Genomic DNA, 23,852 nt, shown 5'->3' on the forward strand with positions numbered 1-23,852 from the left:
TATAAATATGAAATAGATTCATTTTTTTAATTTAGAAATATAATAAAATTATCATTAATATTATTTCTAACTGGCACACGTGCACTGCACGTGTATTATTTTTATTGATTTTTTTAAAAAATTCGTTTTCACACCTTCTTATTTATTATTTGATATTATTTTTATTTTTATTTTTTTATATTTATCGTCTAAGTATATGTTCAGCGCACGTTTTCCTTACTAATATCTATATATATATATATATATACTAGTGGAGGCCAAACGTGCTCTACACATTTGCTTAGTGTTTTTTGATTATTTTATACAAAAATTTAAATTTGAAAAAAAAAAAAACAAACAGGCTAGGATTTTTTTTTTTATGATCATTGTAGTTCTCAGCTATATTGCACAGGGCTAATAGAGAGAACATTGAAATTTTTGTATTGTTACTAATTGAATATTTCTAAATCAACAATAAAAATACACTATCAAGAGAAATGACCAGGACCCATTATCTAGATCCCAATTATTTCTCTTTAGAAAATGATTGGGATCCCAAATTTGGACTCAAAAAATATCCCAAATTGACTTTTTTTTTCTTTAGTGATTATATAAAGTATTTTTTTTAGTAATGATGTGAATTCATTTTTAAAAAAATATTTGAAAATATAAAAAAATAATAAAAAAAATAAAAAATTACAAAAAAATATATTGATTCAATTGATGTTCGATAAAAGTTTTTCGTGGTTCTAACAGCACTCTTTTCCAAACCATTCGTATTTTTTTCAGTACATCTCCAACCATCAACTCAATTTAACATATAATACATTAAAAAAATCACAAAAATAATAACGGTAGCTGAATGCTAGAGTGGTGGCTGTAACAACTTCCTTATTTGTAGACTATGTGGCTTTGCTTTGTAAATTTGTTCGTGCTCACCTTGTCCATCGAAGATTATATTCATATTTTTTTTACATTTTTAGCCTTATTTGACTGTGGTAATTTTTGATTTGGGTCTTTTCGAATTCTGTTTCCCTTTTATTGGATGATCTGGTTGACAGAACATACTTGTCATTTATTGAATTTTACATAATATAATAGATATATTGCATGCTGATGTGAAGTGTTATCATGCTTATCAGTATGGAGAGGCGTGATGGCAGGTTGATGGGAGGGGTCAGTTTTGTTATGTTTTTTTTAATTAGTTTATATATTAATAATTTGATAAATTTTATCATTATAGAGACGTAAAATAAATTAATTTTAACATTGTACTTGATTATAAAATCATATCGAGGGGCTAATAGGTAAAAAATTATCACCACAAAATAAAATAAATAAATAATAGTGATGCTATTAATGGTATTATCAATATCAAATTTCTTATTAATATAAAATTTTTATTGAACAATTAAAATCATATTTTCTAAATATCAAATTTCCTATTGGTATCACATTTGTTATTAAAGGAATAATTTTATTCAAGAAAAAAAAATAGTTATATTTTGAAATGATATATTTAAATAAATCATTAAATGGAAATAATTATTAAAAGAAAAAACAATGTATAACAAACTCAAAATAAAAATAATTAAAATTTTATGAAACGTTAATTTTATCTTTTAAGTTTTTATTTCTATCATATATTTCTTTTTCTTTTTTCTAAAAAAAATTAGTGTTGCTTTGTAAAGTAAAAAACAACTGTAAAAATTCAAATCAATCTGACACCGTTTAAACAAACATAAAAACCCTTTCTTTTTACTTTTTTTTCTCTCTTCTTTTTACTCTCAACGCCGACAGAGTGATGTCTCTCCCATTTTCTCTATTTTTTTCTCCATTACTGAATCACATCACCTCTCTCTCCTCTCAGCCCTACGAACACCAAGATGAAGAGCAACCGTGATAAACTCCCATCTTCACCATTAACAATTTTTTTTTCAAGAAATGCTAGATGCAATCGGCAAATATAAGCGAGATGCAAACGATTATACGGAATGAATAAAAAAAAATTATAATAATAATTTTTTTTTTTCATGTAGGTCTCATATTAATTCATTTTTTTCAAAACAACTGCACGCTGCTTGCACAACCACGACTGCAAATATCATTTCTCTTTTTTTTCTTACTTACTTCCAAAGTTGGTACCGTTTGCATCATCCTCTTCACCATCTGCAACCACAGACTGTTCGCAAAGGTATAATTTTTTTTTTTCTTTCTTACAGGTAGATCTGGATGTAAATCATGTATAGAACACCACCGTTGCTCTTTGCAGCATGAGTTATTCATTTCTAACTTTAGTTTTTCATAAAAACCTTCCGAAAGCTAGGTTTTTTTTTTTTTTTTTTATTTTAATTTGATAGTAAATCTGGAGCATCGGGGTACTGTTCTTCGCGGCATGAGTGATTGATTTTTAACTCTAATGTTTTGTAAAAACCTTCCAAAAGTTAAGATTTTTTTTATTCTAATTTCTTCACAAATCTGGAGCATTGGGGTTCTGTGTTCGTGAAATTGTTAGTTTTTCGGCTGCGTGTGAAATTTGTTGTTCTTCTGAATGCGAAATTTGGTTTTTCAGCTGCTTGCATGCGAAATTAATTGTTGTGTGATGGTTGCCTACACAAAGTCCAGCAGTCCATGCTTCATTGAGTTGCCGACCGGTTTATTTTATTTTCATTTTTATACGGAATGTAAATGGAGTAGTGTAAATCTTTAATGTACACGGAAACAAAAAATGGAATAGAAATTTTTACTGTTAATTTTTATAGCAATGTGATAGACATTTATTATTATAGATAGATATAATTATATATACAGCATCTCATTAACTGCCTTGTTTTAATTGTAGGTAATCTTTTGGAACCAGGTCACATGGGCACCATATGCATGCATGCAGCTGGAACTGAAAGAACCTTTATTGAATCGTGTCTTCCTCGCCAGCTGCACCGCCAATATAGTTGATACCTGAAGAATCTTTATTCAATCGCGCGTGTCTTCCTCGCCAGCTATAATTGCACCGCCAATATAGTTGATACCTTGATATTCTGGCATCTTCTTATTGGATCATGTCCTTTTCATTCTAATGTAATAGTTATCATGAAAAAAAAAATCTACTTATAAATATAATTTTATATTAATATGTGTATTAATTTATTGTGATTGAATAAAAAATAAATTTTATTAAAATTAATATTAATTTAAATTTAAAATATAAAAAATTAATATTAATATATAAATTAATATGTGACTTTATTTATATATAGTAAAACTCTATCACGACGTTTTTAGGATGATATCATGTCCTTTCCTCGAATTATTTGTCCGTTGATTATTAATTCATTTAATGAGGTTTTATTTTTTAAACATATTTATTTTATTAAATTTGAGCGATGATGAGTCAGCGAGCTTTTAAAAATGCTTTTGTCATGTTGGAGCGATTTAGGAGCCGTTCAAAAAATCGTCTCTAATCCAAACAGTCATACAAATATCTGATGATGGTTGATTTGAATTTATTCCCACAAAACCATAAAAATTGTCACATTTTTAGAAAAAAGAAGACATTATGAAATTAATGTAATTTAATAAAAATATTGTCATCTTATAATATGATGATCTTGTCTGAGCAATCAACCTACTCAAAGGGCTTCATATCTATTATATATTATATATTAATTAATGATTAGATGATCAGTACTTGGTCGACACGTCGTCAACGATTGAATAATAATTTCGATCGAGTAATGAGTTAGCAAGCCATGTTTATATATAGACCGAAAATTTCTTTCTCCAAAGACATGAGTAGTACTGATCATTAGGCCACTCGTCATCAAGATCAGTTGTCTTTTCTCGCTAGCTAGCTATCTGCATGCGCGCTAGCAGCTTCTTGTTGCTAATTCCTCTAGCTACCTAAAACATGAAGGTAAGCCTTCTTAAATATATGATATATATATATATATATATATATATATATATATACGGCTTCATTCATTCATACATGAGTTTATAATATTGTGCTTTTTATTTTTCAATCTGATCGTGCATATATATAAATAAATATGGTAATGCAGCAAAAGATAGTTATAAAGGTGCAAATGACCTGCGACAAATGCCGAACCAAGGCCATGAAGATTGCGGCCACATCGTCAGGTAATTATTAGCAGTTAGCTGTGATCATCTGCGTATTCAAACTCATGATGACTTTTCAATATCATTAGGAACGTACATACGTATATATATATAGTTACATATGCAGATCAATACGATCGAGGGGCATAATAATTTTCATGATCAGAGAAGTAGATCATCAGCTGCCAATATTGACGTGCGTGGTTATTAATTAATAATTTGGCAGGTGTGATATCGGTGGGAATACAAGGGCCAGATAAAGATCAGTTGGTGGTAACTGGCGAAGGTGTTGACTCCGCTTGTCTGACCCGCTCCCTAAAAAAGAAGCTTTGCTATGCCACCATTTTAACTGTTGAACAAGTAAAGCCGCCCAAGCCGCCTGAACCCCCCCCGCCCCCGCCCCCGCCACCCTGCCATTGTGTATGGCTACCACCACCACCGCGTCCCATGTACTGGGGAGTCGTCTGCCAGGATCAAAATCCAAGTTCCTGCCCCATCATGTGATCATCACCCAGATTAATTGTCTCTCTCATGATGAATTAATATTTGCATCCCCGATTTTAGCATGATCAGGTCCTCATCGATCGATGATCATGAGTTTCAATCCCCTTTTTATCTGGGCAGGCTGTACGTACTTCATATATAATAAAATAGTAAAATATATGTGCATGGCTTCTAGTATGTATACTGTTACAGATAATATATATGTATATATAGCTCTTGCTATGTCGTTTGATATTTTGGCCGATATTATATATATATATATATATATGGGCTGAAGTTAATGATAAATTATAAGCAACCGGCCAGTTTATATATATGTTCGTAATTATCAAAAATATTATTATAAAAAATTATTTATAAATAAAATAAAATTATTACAAATGCTATGCAATAATTGAGGACTCACATCTATCAAATATCTATAAAGTTAAAATCATCTCATTCCATTTCATCTCAACTCATCAATTTCATTATTATTTACAAACTATTTTAATTCAATTCATTTTATCTCAATATTCGAATGAGTCCTTAAGTTTCAAACCATTCTCTTAGGATAGAAAAGGAGCACCTCTGGTCCACTACCACTCAAACATGATTAAAGAATTTTATATTTAAAATCTGTTTAGAAACATAATTGTTCTTAGATATTTTTAAACTATTTTATTATCATTTATTACTCTTTTACTACTATTTATAGATTATCTGAGATACTCTTAATATCCAAATGGAATCTTAAATGCCTACCTTACCAATATGAAATGATCTTATAACTAGATGCCTACCTCACCAATGTACCATGCAAAAAAATAAAAATAAAATAAAATAAAATAAAAGGAGGAAGAATCATTAATGCTATTACTATCATTATTGCTGTCATGATTACTAGTACCATACATAATGTAATTTTCGAATGAGCCTAAATGAGTAGGGGAAATTATATTAATAGATGTCTACCTCAATAATCTACTATGCATAACGCGAATTCTGCATGCAAATTCGGATCAGCAGGTGAAAGAACTCCAACATACGTTAATCTCATTAATGCACTTTGCATAAAGCATCTATGTAATATAAAGAAAAATCATTGTTAATACTATTACTTTTTATGCTAATGAAGTTAAGTGAGTAGGTGAAATGATATAATTTGATCATTACTTTCTCACCAACTGTAATATGCATTATGCACCTCGTGTGTTCATCTCGTAGTAGTAGTAGTTGTGAAATTAAGAAAGAAAATGACTCGTGTCTCCTTTTCTTTTTGGAAAAAATATATATATAGTACCATCCTTTACGTTACGTAGTCATTCAAAATCTACAAGGTTTTAGACAAGCTGCAGTTTTGGACAACATGAGCAAGGATGCGTAATTACTTCGATCTCTTTTCGGAGCAAATATATTATGTTTTTTTTCCTTTTTTCTTTTTTAATTTAGCAAATATGTTCTGTTTATAGTGTGGTGAAGTTTAACTTTCAATAATTTGGTCGTAATTATATATTATAAAGAAAAATCCTATTTCGTCACCTAAGCTTTTGTGTTGTAACAGCTTGTATGTAAAAGCTAGCTGCACCTGTTTCATCATAAAACAATTTTCATGAATAATTTTCAAGATTTTTTGGCGTTTTAATGTGTATGAAAAAGTCAGCAAATGAAAAACAGTTTCTATTAATAAAAAATCAAATATTCTTTTCTAAAAATTGGTTTTAGCTCTTAAGTCTCAAATAATGCTCCATTTTTTTTTTCTCAACAATCTCTAGATCTCTCGGATTTCCCTCCTCTCCTTATTAATCTTCCTCCTCTTTCCCACCCTTTTTATATTTTAATTTTTTTGAAGCTATAATGTTTTATGAAGCCATGATCTCTCATGTTTTTCATATAGAGATATCTTATATATATATATATATATATATATATATATATATATATATATATATATATATATTCCTCCCTCCTCCGTTTTAGGAGGATAGGTGTGTTGTTCACTTCTAGGATGGAGTTTTGATGCAGGGGTTTTTCCTCTGTTTTATACAGAGAATGATACTCTCTTTTTGAGAGTTTTCATGAAGTTTAGACAACGTCCATCGCAAATATTTTGTTTACGGGAAAGCTTACAATAGATAATAGTTGGCTTGTAACTTGAGTTACATATGTAACTTCCTTTATGGATCGAATGAAATGAAGTCTATTTCTTATAAAAAAAAGAAAAAAAAGATATCTTATATATAGCTATTGCTTGCTTTGTTATTTAGATACGTTATTAATTTGACTATTTTGATTTTCACATCTCAATATCTTTCAACTATTTTCGTTATGTTGTTTTTTCTTTAATTATTCAATTGCATTTTTATTTTCAATTGTATTTTTATGAGAAAGAATGAAAAACAATTGAAAAAAGTGAAAACTTGTAATATTTGTTATACATGCATGAATGGGATTAATTGTAATATATCTTTGTATGTACCTTATGAAAAATGCATCACATTTGATCATAATAGTTTATGATATGTATAAGTTATAATATTATAACTTATACATTAATTGATCATAATATTAAATTGCATGCGTTGCACTGTCATTTTACAATTCTAAGTAAATTGTCTGAGGCTAAACTACATGTGTGCGACTTGGGTGAGAATTATTATTTTTTTCTTAAATTTTATTATTATTATTTTTATCATTGCACGAATTCTCATGCATTAGTGATCATCAGTTAAGTGATTTTGACACATTTGTTGCATCACTTTGCATGAACAATTACTACTTCCATATGGTGCACATGATCATGTACGTCATGCATGTCTCCCTATCATTAATTTGTGGTAAAAAAAATAAGGGGGAGAATTTGTGGATCAGCATGAATATTTCGTGTTTGGTTGTTAAACTAAATTCAATTTATTTCAACTCATTTCAAATTAATTATTGATGTGACTTATTATTTTATCAACTTTTTATAAAAAAAAAAAAAAGTTAAATTCATCACAATTTACTTCATACATTTTAACTTAAAAAGTAGTTAGAATATTATTTTTCAATATTATTATTTTTCTGAGATTTAAAAAAGTTGAATTGTTTATTGTATTTTGTGTGCAAATTTGATAAAATTAAATGATGAGATGAAATGTTTTTTGTATCAAACCTAAAAAATTTAAATCCATCTCAACCTAAAAAAATCAAATCCATCTTAATTGGATTTACAAAATATTATTACTTACAACTCAACTCAATTTATCTCAGCATCTAATCGTATGAGTGATTTTTATTAGTAATTTATATTGTTGAATTGATAATGCAGTTAGCTGGTACCAACCTTCTATATATTCATCCATAATTACCGGTTCGTTCTTTAACATTGATGTATTTGTTAATTAATTAGTAGTTTCAAAACAACGTGAATATATATCTTTTTACAGACATTCCAGCGGGTTTATATAAACTGGAATAATTGGGTAGTTCTATTCTGGACGTGGTTTGTCGGAATTGACCCATGCGGTCTGGTTATGATCACTAGCTTTAAGCACTTTGACCCATTTTTAGGTGCGATGAGGCTAACCTGCACAAAATCAACTCGATAGGTCAATTTTATCTACATGATACATTGTTTAATCTTTATATTTTCAGATCAAAAGGCGATCAGGCCCTGGAAGACATTACCGTACTTAAGGAAGATACGGAAAAGCTGAAAAATTCGCTGGCTCCAATATCAAAGGCCACTGCGGATCTAATCGAACGCATAAGCAAACGCCTCTCAAAAATGTATGCTCCCTTAGGAACTAATCGGTAATATATATATATATATATATATTTATATAATTTCCTTCCCCCTCCCCAAAGCAAGCTTTGATTACATACCCAACCATCCTAGGTACAGGTGATCAAGCTTCATGTTCAGAATCAAATAATTCTTAAATATATATATATATATATATATAGTACTTCATGATCAGAGATCAGATCATGATATGATCACTATATATTAACATATAATGTACGTAATTTTATGTACAATCCTAAGTGATCAGTTGAGTACTGATTTTGACATATTTGGTGCGTCACTTAATTTGCATGAACAATTACTACACTGCTTCCATATATATAGTCATGCAAGTCTCCCTATATATCATTTTTTGATAATAAATAAATAAATAAATAAGGGAGAGAATTTGTGTATTACCTGTTCGTTCTTTAATGTTGATTTATTTGTTAGTACGTAGTTTCAAAACAACGTGAATATCTTCTTATAGACATTCTCAGTGCATCGATCCATACAATCACGCGGGTATAAATATATATATATATATATAGTTCTATATTTTTGGTCGTGGTAATTTGTCAGATTAATTAACCTATGCGGTCTGGATATATATGATCACCAGCTTTAAGCAGTACGTACACGTAGTTTGACCAATTTTTAGGTGCGATAGGGTTAATCTGTATATACAAAATCAACTCGATATGTGAAATTTTATCTACAATATGATACATTGTTTAATCTTTGAATTTCCAGTGGTGGCGCAGGGGGTGAGAAGAAAGGCAGTCCCAATGATGGCACTAAGGGAGTTAATGCGTCACTACAAGAAAAATGACCTTTTGTGACCAATTTATAGAGGTGAAAAGACTATTAACAACCAAGCTTGGAAGGAGGTTGAAACTCTGATAGGAGATCCAACAGTACCGCTGAAACCAATTGTGATAAAGCTGGAAGACATGGTCAGAGCCCTCGAAACTCTGGAGCGCGCGGAGGATAAGAAGTAACATATATATATATATAGGACATGATGATCAGAGAGATCATGATATGATCACTATATGTGACCATCTCCATATAATAAAATATATTAATAAATAATGAGGAGATGGTCATTAGATCACTTTGATCATATGTACTAACTAATTAGTCTGTATCATCTATATTATATGTTTGTTGCTTGGTGTTGCACTGTGTACGTACGTACGTACTAGCTAGTTTGGTTTGGTATTTAATTTCAAAACGCATGCATGCATGCAAGTGTGTTTCTATGTTTAAAATCATCTGTATTCAGCGGATGTCTATTAAATGTCGTTTATGCTTTCTCGTACGTTATAAGTACCGTACGTACTTACGTCCGTTGATATCACGTTACCGGCCGCATCTATCTTATTAATATTATTATTATTTAGTACTGGGACTCTCATCATAATTAATTATATGGTCGAATAGATCAGAATTAAAATAAATAAATAAAGTGTACCAAATTGGAGGATGATCAAACACTTGATTGATTTCTACATGACACTACAATCACTACAAGAAATCAGATCTTTTGCTGCGCTTAAAATCGTTGTTAAAAGGTATATAAATTGCTGCATCTACTCATTTTCAGCGCTTATAACTTCCTTACAGAGTCGCTGCTATTATAGTGTCTTTTTTGCCCAAACCAGCGAAAAAAAATATCGCTGTTTTAAATATTATTAGCAGCGATTTTTTTTTCCTTGCTAACTCTGAAAACATTGCTGTAACTAACCAGGAGCACATAGAGATATATCGCTGATAAATCTAATTTCCAGCAATCCAAATCCTTGTAAATCCTCTGAAAATCGCTGTAATTGAATCCCCATATACAGCGATTTTCTCAAAAATTGTTGCAAATATCTTTTTCCAGCGTTACCTTGATGCTGAAAATGCCACGAAAAACGCTGTAATTAGTTGTAAACTGCTAATTGCAAACCCCAATAATGGGAGAAAAATCGTTGCAGAAGAGTAATTGCAGCATTATAAATCACTGCAATTACTCTAAAAAGCGCTGCAATTAAACCTATCATACCAGCGGTTTCTTCTTAAATCCTTGGAAATACTAATTTTCAGCGTAATATATATGCTGAAACTGGCCCCAAAATCGCTGCAATTAATAATTTCATAGAATATATACGAAAAATCGCTGTTAACATAGATTTTCAGCCTTTAAAAGTGCTGCAAATGGTTGTAAATTTGCAGCGATTTTATTTTAATTGTTGCAAATTCTTTTATCCAGTGTAATATAAATACTGAAAAATCCACCAAAAGCGCTGCAATTGCTAGTCCTATAGCAGCGTTTTTTTTTTTAATTGTTGAAAATGTTCGTTTCCAGTGTAATATAAATACTGGAAAATCAACCAAAAGCGCTGCAAGTGCTTGTCCTTTAGCAGCGCTTTTTTTTTAATTGTTGAAAATGTTCGTTTCTAGTGTAATATAAATACTGGAAAATCAACTAAAAGCGCTGCAATTGCTAGTCCTATAGCAGCGCTTTTTTTTTTAATTGTTGCAAATGTTCGTTTCCAGTGTAATATAAATACCGGAAAATCAACCAAAAGCGCTACAATTGCTAGTCTAATTACAGCGATTTCCATGAATATGTTGCAAATAAGGATATACAGCGGAACGAAAATGCTGGAAATAGACGTTAAAGCGCTGCAATTATGAGAAATTGTTGCAAATTTCAGACTTCCATGCCTAAAAAATCGTTGTTAATGTGTAATTGCAGCATTTGAAATTGCTGCATAATGTCTGAAAAGCGTTGCTATTAGCTTTGTGGTGTTTTTTTTTTCTTCGGCTCGTTATTTCGCCTGTTACGTTGGTTATAACCAACGTAAGAAATATAATAAATTATTTAGTAAGAAATATATATATATATATCCATATTTTTCAAACTTAGTAAGAAATATAATAAATTATTTAGTAAGAATCACATATTTAAACAATTTATTACTTAACCTATAATAATCAATTAATTTTTTCAACAAATACCTTAAACTTGTAGTGCTGCCAATGAAGTTAAGTAATTAATTGTTGTTAAGTAACAGCAATAACGAGCTTAAATTAACACATAAACCATTCACACATAAACCTATTAACAAAGCTTCAAATTTAGATGATAAATTTAGAGGAAAATTCTGCAGGTTACTGTCATTATAGGAAAAAAACCTTTTTCATTGAAGATGATAAATCAAACATATTAAAACATCTAAACCCAGTGGGAAATTCACATTAATGTAGTTATGGGCTATATACATTTAGGTGGACCAATTTCTACTTGCGTGACCTACAGTACTTACAAACTACTAAATATATAGATCCCATTTCTTCTACCTAAACATTAACTGAAGATCTCCACATTCATCAACAATTACTGAACTGTCCTGCTCTTCTATAATTAGAATTAGTTCATGTCATTCATAACAATGTGCACCTGGGCATTGGGTAGAACAACTTCAACAAAAATTCATCAAGTAGGGGGGATCCATTCTGTCAATGACCTGAAAGATTTACATTGTGTAAACCCATTATTTTAATATAGGAAAATACTGAATAATGAACAAGGAAATATTACATATTTTAGCCTGTATGAATAACGTCCATTCATCATCACCAATTGAATGAACATGGCAAACATAAGGTCAAGCTAAAAATCTAGAAAGGGATTTACAGTCATTTAATGACATCACTCCTAATCACTAAGTTATCACTTTTAAATTTGGTGCTTGTAAATAATTAGACTATAAAGAAAGAACCACACAATCACAATCGCTCTATAAGGTTTTACTCAATTTATACAAACAGTATATATATGTATATATGCATCTGAAACTAATTATCTTACAAGCAATTACATGCAGTTCTCACATACAACGTGTTAATATTTAATATAAAGTTCAATGTTGATGATATTCAGTAGTGATTTCTATATTTATCTGTTTCTTACATCACTGCTGAACCCAAAACATTGGAGTAAATACATCCCACCTTATATTATAAGTTACGCAATAATATATGGAAATATTCCTTGTGCTATGGTTTTAATCTACTGCAAATTGCCTCAAACATAAAAAATCTTAGACACGCCATACTCTAACATAAAGTCGCTGAAACAGCGCTATTAGATAGGATAATACCTTATCAATGTATGGCCACATATCAGAACTTCTATTTCCAGGTTTAGTCTACCTGCACAATTATGCAAATGATCAACCACCATTGAAATTTTGCCACTTTTAAGTTCAGCCACAGAAAGTTTAGTGCAAAAAGTTATAACATGTGTGCTATGGTAGCTCTAACATATGAAATTCCAGCAGTACATAACCCAAGCCTGACAGTGTTCCAATGCAGCATATTTATATCACTAAGTTACCCTCCATAATTTGTTTGAGTCCACAAGAGGCAGAAAAAAGTCACCATATTGGTGGGCTAATATAATATGAAAAGAAACATATAGATATATCTTTAATTAGAAATTGTCTCCATCAAAAATTGCATACTAAATTCTCCATTAGTATGTTCTGGTTGGTCTTTTTTCTGTGTGCATACATAACAAAAAATCCCTTAGGTTAATCCTACCTAAGGGCTATTAAACAAAAAACCCATTTTACAACTTATAAAATTTGTGTATATCAGTTTGCTAAGTAGGCAAAAATTGCTAATAAGTAAATATATTTAGAAGTGTCAATCTCTATACAGTTGCAAGTAAATTTTTCCACTTTGATAAATAATCTCAAGTCATACATGTTTTTAGATCTGTATTTTTCAAGTTTGGCTTCAGCTGCCTTGGCTTTCAAGCCTTATAACTCTTCCTACTCCAATCTCCTCTTAGTACACGCCAAGCAAGTTAGTCATGTATGCATTTTTGGTGCCACACAAGTACATTACAATTGACAAAGAAATAAATACTAGAACATAAAGAAACAATGAAGATGGCAGCAGTTGTCAGCTATATATGTTGCTAGCACTCCATTTCACATATCCATAACCCTCAAAAAATAATACTACTTATATCCCAAGTCTTCCGTTGCCTTATTGTTCTGATCCATTTTTCAAGTACTCTAAGATAATAATATTTACCTGCTCTTATAAAGAATGGCATCCATGCTTCTGAATCTTTTTCCTTAGAGTTCATCATCCATATAACATATATGATCAAAAAAGTAAAGTTTGAAGCTAGCCACTATTCCTTAGAGTTACTTCTTTTAATTATTCAATATTGCAGCTTTTCTCGTTTGCCGACTTGTTCAAAGGTTTGTATGATGACTCTATCCCGTCTGCTAAGCAATTATACACATCATCTGGTCATTCGGTTAGTCAAATAATCCTTTAACAGAATTTTTTATTTCTTTTTTATCACCATTGATCTACGACCTTCTTGGTTTAGTATATTCTAAATGATCAGCTTCGCTATATATATTTTGATGAAGGATGAGTTATTGTGGGCAGCTACCTGGCTATTTGAAGCAACCAATGCTGAGTACTACCTGAAATATGTAGTGGAAAATGCTTTGTACTTCTGTGGATGTGGATGGGCAGTCAAAGAATTTTCATGGGATAATAAATATGCTGGTTTGCAAATCCTTCTTTCAAACATAGAGCATACAATCCATTAACTTCATGCATTTTAGAGCTAAAATTAAAATGTTCTCTTTCAAAACCAATATTTTGAAAGTGGACTGAGTTCAATAATTTGGACATTGTTATATATACAGCAAATCTCTCATGATGTTGGATTGCCTTTGTCATCTATGCAACATCCCTTTTCGTTTATGAACAATGTTTGCTGTAATACTAACCTTTGACCAATAATTAATTGCAACTTTCATGTGAATTAGAGCGGTCAGACAGCTTATTAAAAGCAAATGGATTTCCAACATTTGCTGCAGGTATTAAAACAATACCATGCCAAGGCGAACTACTTTGCCTGTGCTTGTCCCCAAAAACTCACCATATTACATGGCTAATATAATCCTAAAAGATTATGTAGTCATTCATCTAATTACTAAAATAACTCCATCAAAATTTGGACATTGAATTAGTCTTGTAGAAAAAAACCAATTTCACAAGTTATTAATTTTGTTATATCAGTTTCTTCAGAACCCAAAATGATAGCTGCCTCTAAAAATATGTTTATAGGTGTGGCTGTAGAGTTGCAAGTACTTTAATTGGAAACTTTTGATAAATATTCTCAAGTCATAGAGCTTGCTAATATGGGCTTGTAAATTATCACTTAAGAGTATATATTTATCAACTATTGACAACAAAATGCATAAAAACTGCCCAATTAACACATTCCCTTCGTGCTAACCTGTAATCATCACCCACAGACAGCTCTAACATGGTCATTTCAGTAGTACACAACACATAAGTACTGCCCCAACGCCACCATATTTGTATACAAACTTAACCACCATTTATTTTTACCCAACACACAACTTTAAAAAGCTCATAAGATTGCTGGGTTAATATAATATAGACCCATACAGCGAATTTCATCTAATTATAAATGCTCTCCACCAACTATACAGGGATATTCCAACATGCTTGAACTTGTAATCATCACCCACATACAGCCCCCCCAGTGCCAAAAGTCTGGTTCTAATCCTCGTTTCTAAGCAAAGTCTCATCTAGACCCACAAGAACGATATCGTAAAAGAGGAGAAAATACAATATAGTTAAATCTTTTTGGTCTAAAATTGACTATCTAAACTTGATCCAAAAAAGCTGACACTATCTGTATATGCAAGGGCATATTCCATCTTAAAAACAACAACCAATTGGTTAACTCCCAGCGTGCATATAATTAAGGAATACTTAAACATTAAAAGTTAACCCATCTAACTAGACCATCATATGATTATTTTCAACCTGATTGTACTTTTCATTTAACTCTCTAGCCTAGAAGTTGGAGATACATATCTTTTAACCAAATGCCTTAGGCAAATGCTATATGTTTTAAAGACCAATGGTGAAGCTTTGCTTTAAGCCATAACAAAGGGGTGATCTTTGTTACCATGCACTCAGCCCCTTGGGTCTTTTTGGTGACTCAACAATTCTTGTTCTATTTCTTTAAACAGGGAAGAATAGTTCATATCATTGTTCTATTTTATGGTATAAAATCCTTTACTTTTTACATTCTTTGTAGGATTGATTATTTTGATTAAATGTTAGGGATGCACACTAATGTTCCCTCTCCCTTCTATTTTTCCTATAAACATTCATCCAAAATCATCAGTACAAAGTGATGAGCTATCTCTAGCTAACTGTCACGCATATGCTCTACATCAAGGAAAAAGCACCACGCCCATGTGCTATTCAGAACCAAAACAACCATTATGAATAATCTAATGTGGCCCAACCATTGTGAAGCTCAGCAACAACTTACACAGATATCCAATTTTTAAGTAAGAATGAAGTGGGAAGTGTGTACCTCAAATGTTAATCATGCTCAGCACCAATCCTCACATGATCCGTACATGCCCGTTCAATCTATATTGCATGTTTAGCCCATTAATTTCACAATCATAGTCTTAAACGATGATGAGACTATAAATAAAAACACATATATATTAAGAGGAAATGGGCTTAATGGAGAAGGTAACAGCCATGTAGAGAACATCTACATATTAGGAAATTATGCCTAAATCCACTTTTGACCATGTCAAAAGTACACACATGATATGTGTTTTCATATCTGAATCCCCAACTATCTCATACATAATCATATGCACATGTCTCAATCTTTTCGTATGCGAAAAGCTTTGAAAGGAATGACATAATAATCTGACCCCTCAAGTTACACACAAATGCTACGTGATCCAAGCCCAATTACTATTGGCATGCATTCTTACACACCAATTTTGATGGATACGAAGTATTATTGGAAATAAAATCAAGAATAATAATGTCCTTACAATCACTACCAAATGCAACCTCTTCTCCCGAGTAAAAATACACAGAATTTTTAAAATTATCCCATTTCCCTTCTAATTACATGCAGGAGTGGTTTTATCATGAAATCGCATTCATACAATATAATACAAAAAAGACACTGAAAGCTGCCCCATTATGCACTATGGGTGATCAAATGCATTGTTTTTCTTTCTTTACTTCGCATATATATACAAATTCTGTGTGTTTAGGAGCCTTAACAAATGAGTCATAAACATAAACTCGCACCCCTCTATAACTTAAAGAAATGCATGCATCATTGTTCAGCATATCATTCAACATAACAGCACACCAACCTTTAATATAGCATCAAAACTGAAAATTCATTGATATGCTGAAAATATCCCAATGCTTTAAGCTGTTTGTTTGCATCCAGTTTGGCCATCCAACTGCTCCATCAAAAGTGGCTGTACCTGAATTACATGAACAACCATTTAATGCCTATTAGTATATCAGAAATTGCAGGATGTTAATATAGAGAACAAAAATTATACTTTTGTTCAAGTCACAACGTGATTTGTTAAATGAAAGTATGAGAAGGGATATTGCAATTACATTACTTCTATCTAGTAAAATCTCCTGCACGAACAATAAGACCATTCTCTTAACGGTTGTTTATGGTGCTGCAAAGCATTTTCAGCCCACATGTAGAGAACAACTTACACAAGTAATCCCCCACTGCCCAAATGCCTCCCACAAAAAACCTTACATTCTTTATATATATATATATTGGTTTTCATTTATAGTTTGGCTACCTACCATCTCCCACTACCAAAAATTGCCCCAAAAAACTCAAAAAATTCATTCACAGTGATTTCTTGGCCATGCTCACTAAGTCTCTCCACGAGACTGGAGAGACTCGGTGTTGCCATGAAAGTTCTGAAAAAATGTTTGCAACATCTGATCAGTAGCATTTTGCCTATCACGAAGAGCTTGCATTTCACACATCACTTGATCAAGCTTCGTCTTGTAATGGTCGGCATCTTTCTTGTAATTCTCAGCATCTGTCTTATGTTTTTCAATTAAAGCAAGATACTCTCTTTCTTTTAGGGTGTTCCGTTGTCTTGTCGACTCCGAGATGACCATCTCTCCTAGCCCCCTTGCGTATCCTGGTCTATGCCCAAGCACCTCTCTAAACACACTTGCTGCTGCCTCATCGTTGCGTTGCTCAGGCTCTAGACCATCCATCTTGCTGACCATCTCATTCTGCACATGTAATATTTAAATTGAGCGATGTTAACTCATGGTATGAAAGGTGAATAGGACACACTCAAATATAAATTTGGAAACAATCCTTGCATGCAACAAACAACTTCAAGAAATTTTGTACTCACATAAGTGTTTTCAGTTGCTGACGTGACAAATTTACCGTTCTTCTTTGACCAGTGACTCTCCTTATAGAACTCCACTAAATTCGCAGTAGTAGCCCGCTACAAATGTGTGTAATTGTACATGTAATTAAGCAATCAGAAAAATTGAATAATTAACACATGTCATTCAAAACAAATGACCAATTTGTTTGAAAAACCCCTACGGTCAAACCACACAAACACAAAGATTCAAAACCTCTAAAGACCTTCATACCTTTTCGTTTCAACTCAGTAGACATGTACTTTTCTTAACAATAACAGTGTAATTGGTATGCTATTTGAGTAGAGCAGTACCAACTCTACCATTAAAAGGTGCTCATTTATATGGTAATTATACTGCATGATCCTCCTCGTCTGAATCTTCTCTCATTCTAACCATAGGATGTCATTTTAACTAAGAATCATGGTGAGATATGCTAACTAAGTTTGGGCCCCTAGCTGCATTTTACAACATTCTAATTATTTCAATTCACACAAATGTATATACTGTTAGAATTTAATGATACCAACTGTTTTCATTTTTTCTCGAAAAAATGACATTTAATGTGTTATCAAACTTGAGATGACCTTCACCAACATGATTCTTCATATATTCCACACCCTTACAAACGTCATCATAAATAAGTGGCCATGCAGCAAATGGGTTGTGCGCAATGTTATAGAACACCATGTTTTATGCAAATACATGACTAGGCTGAAATCATTAAAACAGACTATACCTTCTCCTCCATTAGCCTAACAAACGATTTGCGGCCTGCCGTGTGGTTAATGGTTAGCGCTTTCCTATTCTCCCGATTCTGTCTTGCAATTTTCTGAATTATGGGGCACCCAAAATTATAGTTTGAAAATTGCATAAAAAACATAGTAAGGATACACTCATTAAATTCTACCAGATTGTTATTAATTTAACTAATATATACCTTGAATTCCTTGCTTCCCCACCTCTCACACAACTTAACCCAGACTTGCAAATCAACCATGGAACTGCCAGCAGCCAATGCTTCCTCGTGACTACCGTACGATTCATACTTTTTGTGTAATTCATGGTGGAATGCATTGTACCGCTTATGCAACTGCTTTCTGACGGTCAGTCTATGATTCTCCCGATCCCAATCTAACGCGAAGTCACCCTGCATGGATGAACATCCAAGGTTAACACAAACCTTGTATTATGTACACCCACTAACATTATCTCAAAATAAATCTTGATATATCTTACTCTCACACGGTCGATCAACTCGTCCTTTTGTACCTGCGGCACATTAGTCCATCTCGCATAGCTCATGTCGCAATGTTGTTTTATGATTTGCATTACCCGTACTGTGAACATCGCTGCATTAGAACAACACGGTGCTGTTTCACCGTCATTAATCTTCAAAATCACGGGGCCATACTTCCTCAACTTCTCGAACTCAATACACTTAGTTGGCCCACGTCTCCGTTTGGGCTGTTCTTGGTTAGCTGTGGGCATCATGGGGGCAGTCAAATCTGTATTCCAGCAAACAAAACCTTACTATTAGTCTTCAAATAACTACTTTTGTTATTTAACACATAAATGAGTAATGTATTGAGAAAAGAACAAGAATAAGGATTGTACCAGTATTGGATCCATTAGGTGGGGGTTCTCTTAAGGGTGAAGGTTCTCTGATCGTCTCTGGTGGGGGTTCTCTACTCGTCTCAGGTGGAGGCATTGGATTGGGACATGGAGGCTCCCATGGATGACTGGGAGGCTGCATTGAGTCATCTGATCCTGACTGATCTGGTTCTGATTGACTGTGGTATGAAGCGATGCGAGTTCCTCGTGGTCCGCGCATTCTACTATGGTAAGGTACAAATCGTCTACCACGATTACCTCGTCTATACCCTCTTCCTCGAGCACTTTCTCCCATTGCGTCACCTGCATTGGTACAAAATTCCATTTCAGTTACAAGTATTGTGGCATGATTTATAATAAATCAAGCCACAACCATATCTGAAAAAACACAACTCTAATACCCAATTATTAGAACCAAGATTATCTAATGCAGATAATTGATAGTTTTTTGGGTGCAATACACCTATATAGCAATATCTTTATTATTCTAACATTATCGAAAATAATTTAGAATTCCCAACAGCCAATGATTTTTATAGTTTTGCCACAATCAATGTAATAAGAATTGCATGCATGAAAATTCTAGCATGAATACGTGATGTATTAATCTAATTAATCGTCAAAACCATATACCTTTAACTTGTTAATGGTAACTCCTAATATGTTGCACTTCTGTTCACAAGCATTTGATGAGTTTTAACAACACCTTTTCCGGCTAACTTGTCAAATGTTTCCAACCAATGTGTGAGTCTATACGGATAAATAGACTAACCAAAACAAGAACTGGAATTAGTTATCATTACAACTATATTCATAATGGGGCCATTCAGGATCTATAACTTTTTTAAAAAATTGATGATTAAAGTTCTGCTGCAAAATACTTGATCCAAGTTGGTCTATAAAAAATAACTGTAGCACTTTGTTGAAACGAACATACATGTATTTCTTTGTTATATATATTGTCCACATACTCATTTTTATAACGATAACGGATGGAGTGGAAAGGCATCAACAAATGGGCTGCTTGTCTAAGATGACCTAGACTCATCGTCTGTGGATAAGTCCTCCTCATCTGAATATTCCCCATCATTAGACGCATAGCCTGAACCAAAAGCAGTCATGCCATCATCAATAAAGTTTGCTACATGCATGTTTTGCCCAGCCTGACTGGTCACTGCTTGTGCATCAATGACCAAAGGTTCTACGTCATTCCTATTCAATGGAGTAGACATTGTTCATGCATCACACTGCAATGGTGCATAATCATATGATGCCTCATTTTCTTGATAGACATCATCATCACTTGATGATCCATCAAGTTCTCCTAACACCCTCGACACTGGTGGAATGTCATATACGTTCCTATTTATGTACTTCTGCACCACAAACCAATTCCCTTTCGCCCTTATATCTCTAATGTAGAAACACTATGAAGCCTGGCATGCCAACACAAATGGTTCATCCTTATACGAAGTCCTGTCCATATTGATACTAGACATATGGTTATCAACTCGCACCCCTCGTCTTGTATCACCAACGTCAAACCAATCACACATGAACAAGTACACCTGACGTCTTCCCATGTAGTGTAACTCCACTATATCATTAATAACACCATAGAAGTCAACATTATTAGTACTTTCGTCCCCAATTACCAACACCCCTGAATTTTGTGTCCGCCATCGAAATTCACGTTCTTTCATATGGAACCTTTTGCCATTTATAATGCATGCAGCATAGGATGCAACCCACCGTTCAGGCCCGCAACATAACGCATACAAATCTTCGTTCACATCATGTGGGTTAGTTATACGCTGCTCCTGAACCTACAACAATATCGTAGAAACGTCATTACCATTAAAGTTTCATGCTTAAAGTAAAAAAGGCCCGAGTTCATCTAACTAGAGAGGCAGCAATCTAACTTACTCGCTTCTTCAACCAAGTTGGAAACTCAGTTTGATGTGTTCGATCGATACAATTTGGGCTATGTACTTTACATTTTTCATAGTGCTCCCTGCATTTTGTATATGCAAAATTGTGCAACAATATACGTAAGATACTTCATAGGGACATACAACAAAAATGGGTTGCTCCCATAAAAACGTAAAATAAAGTTTGAACTTCAGAGATAATGGATGCTTACTCTAGGTAGGGTCCAATCTCCGCGCAGTTGTTGAGGACGTACCAGGTTGCTTCCTTTAGGAGTTTATCTGATAATTGAAAGTTGGAAGCTATACCAATGGGACGAACTTTCTGGTTGAAAATTTTGAATCCATCTATATTCTGGGGATCTCCACCATCAATGTTGCGGTCTGTTCGAGTAAACTTTGTCTCAATATCTTGGAGATACATTGAGCAAAAAGTCAAGCATTCGATGTGAATGTAGGCTTCGGCTATTGAGCCTTCTGGGCGGGCTTTATTCTTAACATATCTCTTGAACTTGCCAAGATACCTCTCAAATGGATACATCCACCTGTATTGTACTGGTCCCCCAAGTATGGCTTCACGGGGTAAGTGGACAGCTAGGTGGACCATGACATCAAAAAAAGATTGAGGAAATATCATCTCCAATTTGCATAGAATTGTGACGATATCAGTTTGGAGCTGGGATAGTCGGTTAACATCCAAGGTTCGGGCACACAACTCCTTAAACAACGTGCTCAGTTCAGTTAAAGTCAATGCGATATCAGTTCGTAAGAACCCCCCCCACGGCAATAGGAAGTAGTCTTTGCATGAAAACATGACAATCATGGCTTTTCAACCCTGAAATTTTGCAATCACGTACTGAAACATAATGCGAGATGTTCGAAGCAAATCCATCTGGAAATTTCACATCGGCCAACCATTCACAAAATTTCCTCTTCTCATCACCATGTAATGCGTACAATGCATGTGGCATTGTAACACGTTTATCTTCATGCTTCAAATGTAATTCTTTTCTGAAGCCCAAGATCTCTAGGTCACGTCGAGAATTGATATTATCCTTAGTTTTACCATGGATGTTCATTAAAGTACATAATATGTTATCGAATATATTCTTTTCAATATGCATGACATCTAGATTATGGCGAAGCCGCAGGGTTACCCAATATGGTAACTTGAAGAAAATGCTATATTTTGTCCAGTTCAACTCTTCAGTAGTGCGCTTCCTCTTTCGACGAGATGTACCGAATTGCACTTCCCCAAGCATCTGTAGTTGAGCTACAATATCAGCACCATCTAAAACCCTTGGTGGTGGGCGATGATCTTCTTTACCATTGAACAAATGTTTTCTCAATCTCCACATGTGATCTAGTGGCAAGAAACGACGGTGTCCCATATAACAAAATTTTCGTCCATACGTCAACCAATTGGAATCGGTGCCTTCATTACAACATGGACATGCCAATTTTCCCTTTGTTGACCAGCCAGAAAGATTCCCATACGCTGGAAAGTCATTGATTGTCCACATTAAAGCAGCGTGCAACACGAACGTATCCTTTGTGGAGGCATCATACGTAGGTATCCCATGTTCCCAAAATTCAACCAGTTCATCGACTAACAGTTGCAAGTAAACATCAATGTCATTACCTGGAGATTTTGGCCCTGGAATAATGAGAGATGTCATGAAGAATTGGTCCTTCAAGCACAACCACGACGGCAAGTTATAAGGAACCAAGATTACTGGCCAAATGCTATATGGTTTAGCCATATTATTGAAGGGATTGAAACCGTCACTTGCCATCCCAAGCCTAACATTGCGAGCATCATGTGCAAACCAACTATGTTCGTCATCAAATCTCTTCCAGGACTCTGAGTCTGCAGGATGTCTCATAGTAGCCTCATCGGTTGGCCGATGCTCTTTATGCCATCTCATATCACATGCTATCTGCGCAGACATGAAGAGACGTTGCAATCTTGGCTTCAAAGGAAAATGCCGCAACACTTTCCTAGGTATAAGACGTGCCCTGTGTGTATTAGGCATCCACCTTGAAGCCTTACAAATAGGACATTCATCAAGATCAGCATTTTCCTTCCAGAATAAGATGCAGTCATTAGGGCATGCATGAATTTTGTGGTAATTGAAACCCAAACCCCTAACCAATGACCTTGACTCCGCATATGAATTTGGCAATTCAGCATCAGGAAATGCGGATTGCAATAGGTTAAGTAGCATATCAAAGGACTTTATTGACCACCCACCAACTGTCTTAATGTGTAACAACTTCACAATAAATGACAGTTTTGAGAACTTTGTACAACCAGCAAAAAGTGGACGCCGGGCATCCTCTAGTAACTGCTCAAAAGATGAACTTGGAGAGAGATCTAGTATTGATCCACCAGTTGACAATGGATTGTGATGATCTTGGGGAACATCAATGAATGTGCCTGCCCGAACGTCATCTAACATATGGTCCATGTCATCAATGTACTCGTCAGCATAATCAGCAACACCATCGTCGTCATCATCATTGAAACTTATTGTCTCCTCCTCTCCATGAAAGATCCACTGGGTATAATTTGGATTGATCCCTTTAATGAACAAGTGAGTCTCCACATCAAATATTGGTAAGAATATCATATTTCT

At 33.6% G+C, this 23,852-nt stretch overlaps 2 protein-coding genes across 2 annotated transcripts; one reads left to right on the forward strand and one right to left on the reverse strand.

The window, feature by feature from the left end:
- Positions 1 to 3,704: 3,704 nt before the first annotated feature.
- Positions 3,705 to 4,779, forward strand: LOC122294998 (heavy metal-associated isoprenylated plant protein 47-like). The gene is made up of 3 exons (XM_043104003.1): positions 3,705 to 3,892; positions 4,041 to 4,119; positions 4,325 to 4,779. Exons 1-3 carry the CDS (start codon positions 3,887 to 3,889, stop codon positions 4,600 to 4,602), a joined length of 363 nt encoding a protein of 120 aa, XP_042959937.1. The 5' UTR covers positions 3,705 to 3,886; the 3' UTR covers positions 4,603 to 4,779.
- Positions 4,780 to 21,971: 17,192 nt separating this feature from the next.
- Positions 21,972 to 23,846, reverse strand: LOC122293602. Its single transcript, XM_043102141.1, has 2 exons — positions 23,367 to 23,846; positions 21,972 to 23,297 (listed from the first exon to the last, which is right to left on the reverse strand). The coding sequence occupies exons 1-2, from the start codon at positions 23,844 to 23,846 to the stop codon at positions 21,972 to 21,974; spliced, it is 1,806 nt and encodes a 601-aa protein (XP_042958075.1).
- Positions 23,847 to 23,852: the final 6 nt, after the last annotated feature.

This window comes from Carya illinoinensis, chromosome 14 (genome assembly GCF_018687715.1).
Source record: "Carya illinoinensis cultivar Pawnee chromosome 14, C.illinoinensisPawnee_v1, whole genome shotgun sequence".
Classification (NCBI taxonomy): domain Eukaryota; kingdom Viridiplantae; phylum Streptophyta; class Magnoliopsida; order Fagales; family Juglandaceae; genus Carya; species Carya illinoinensis.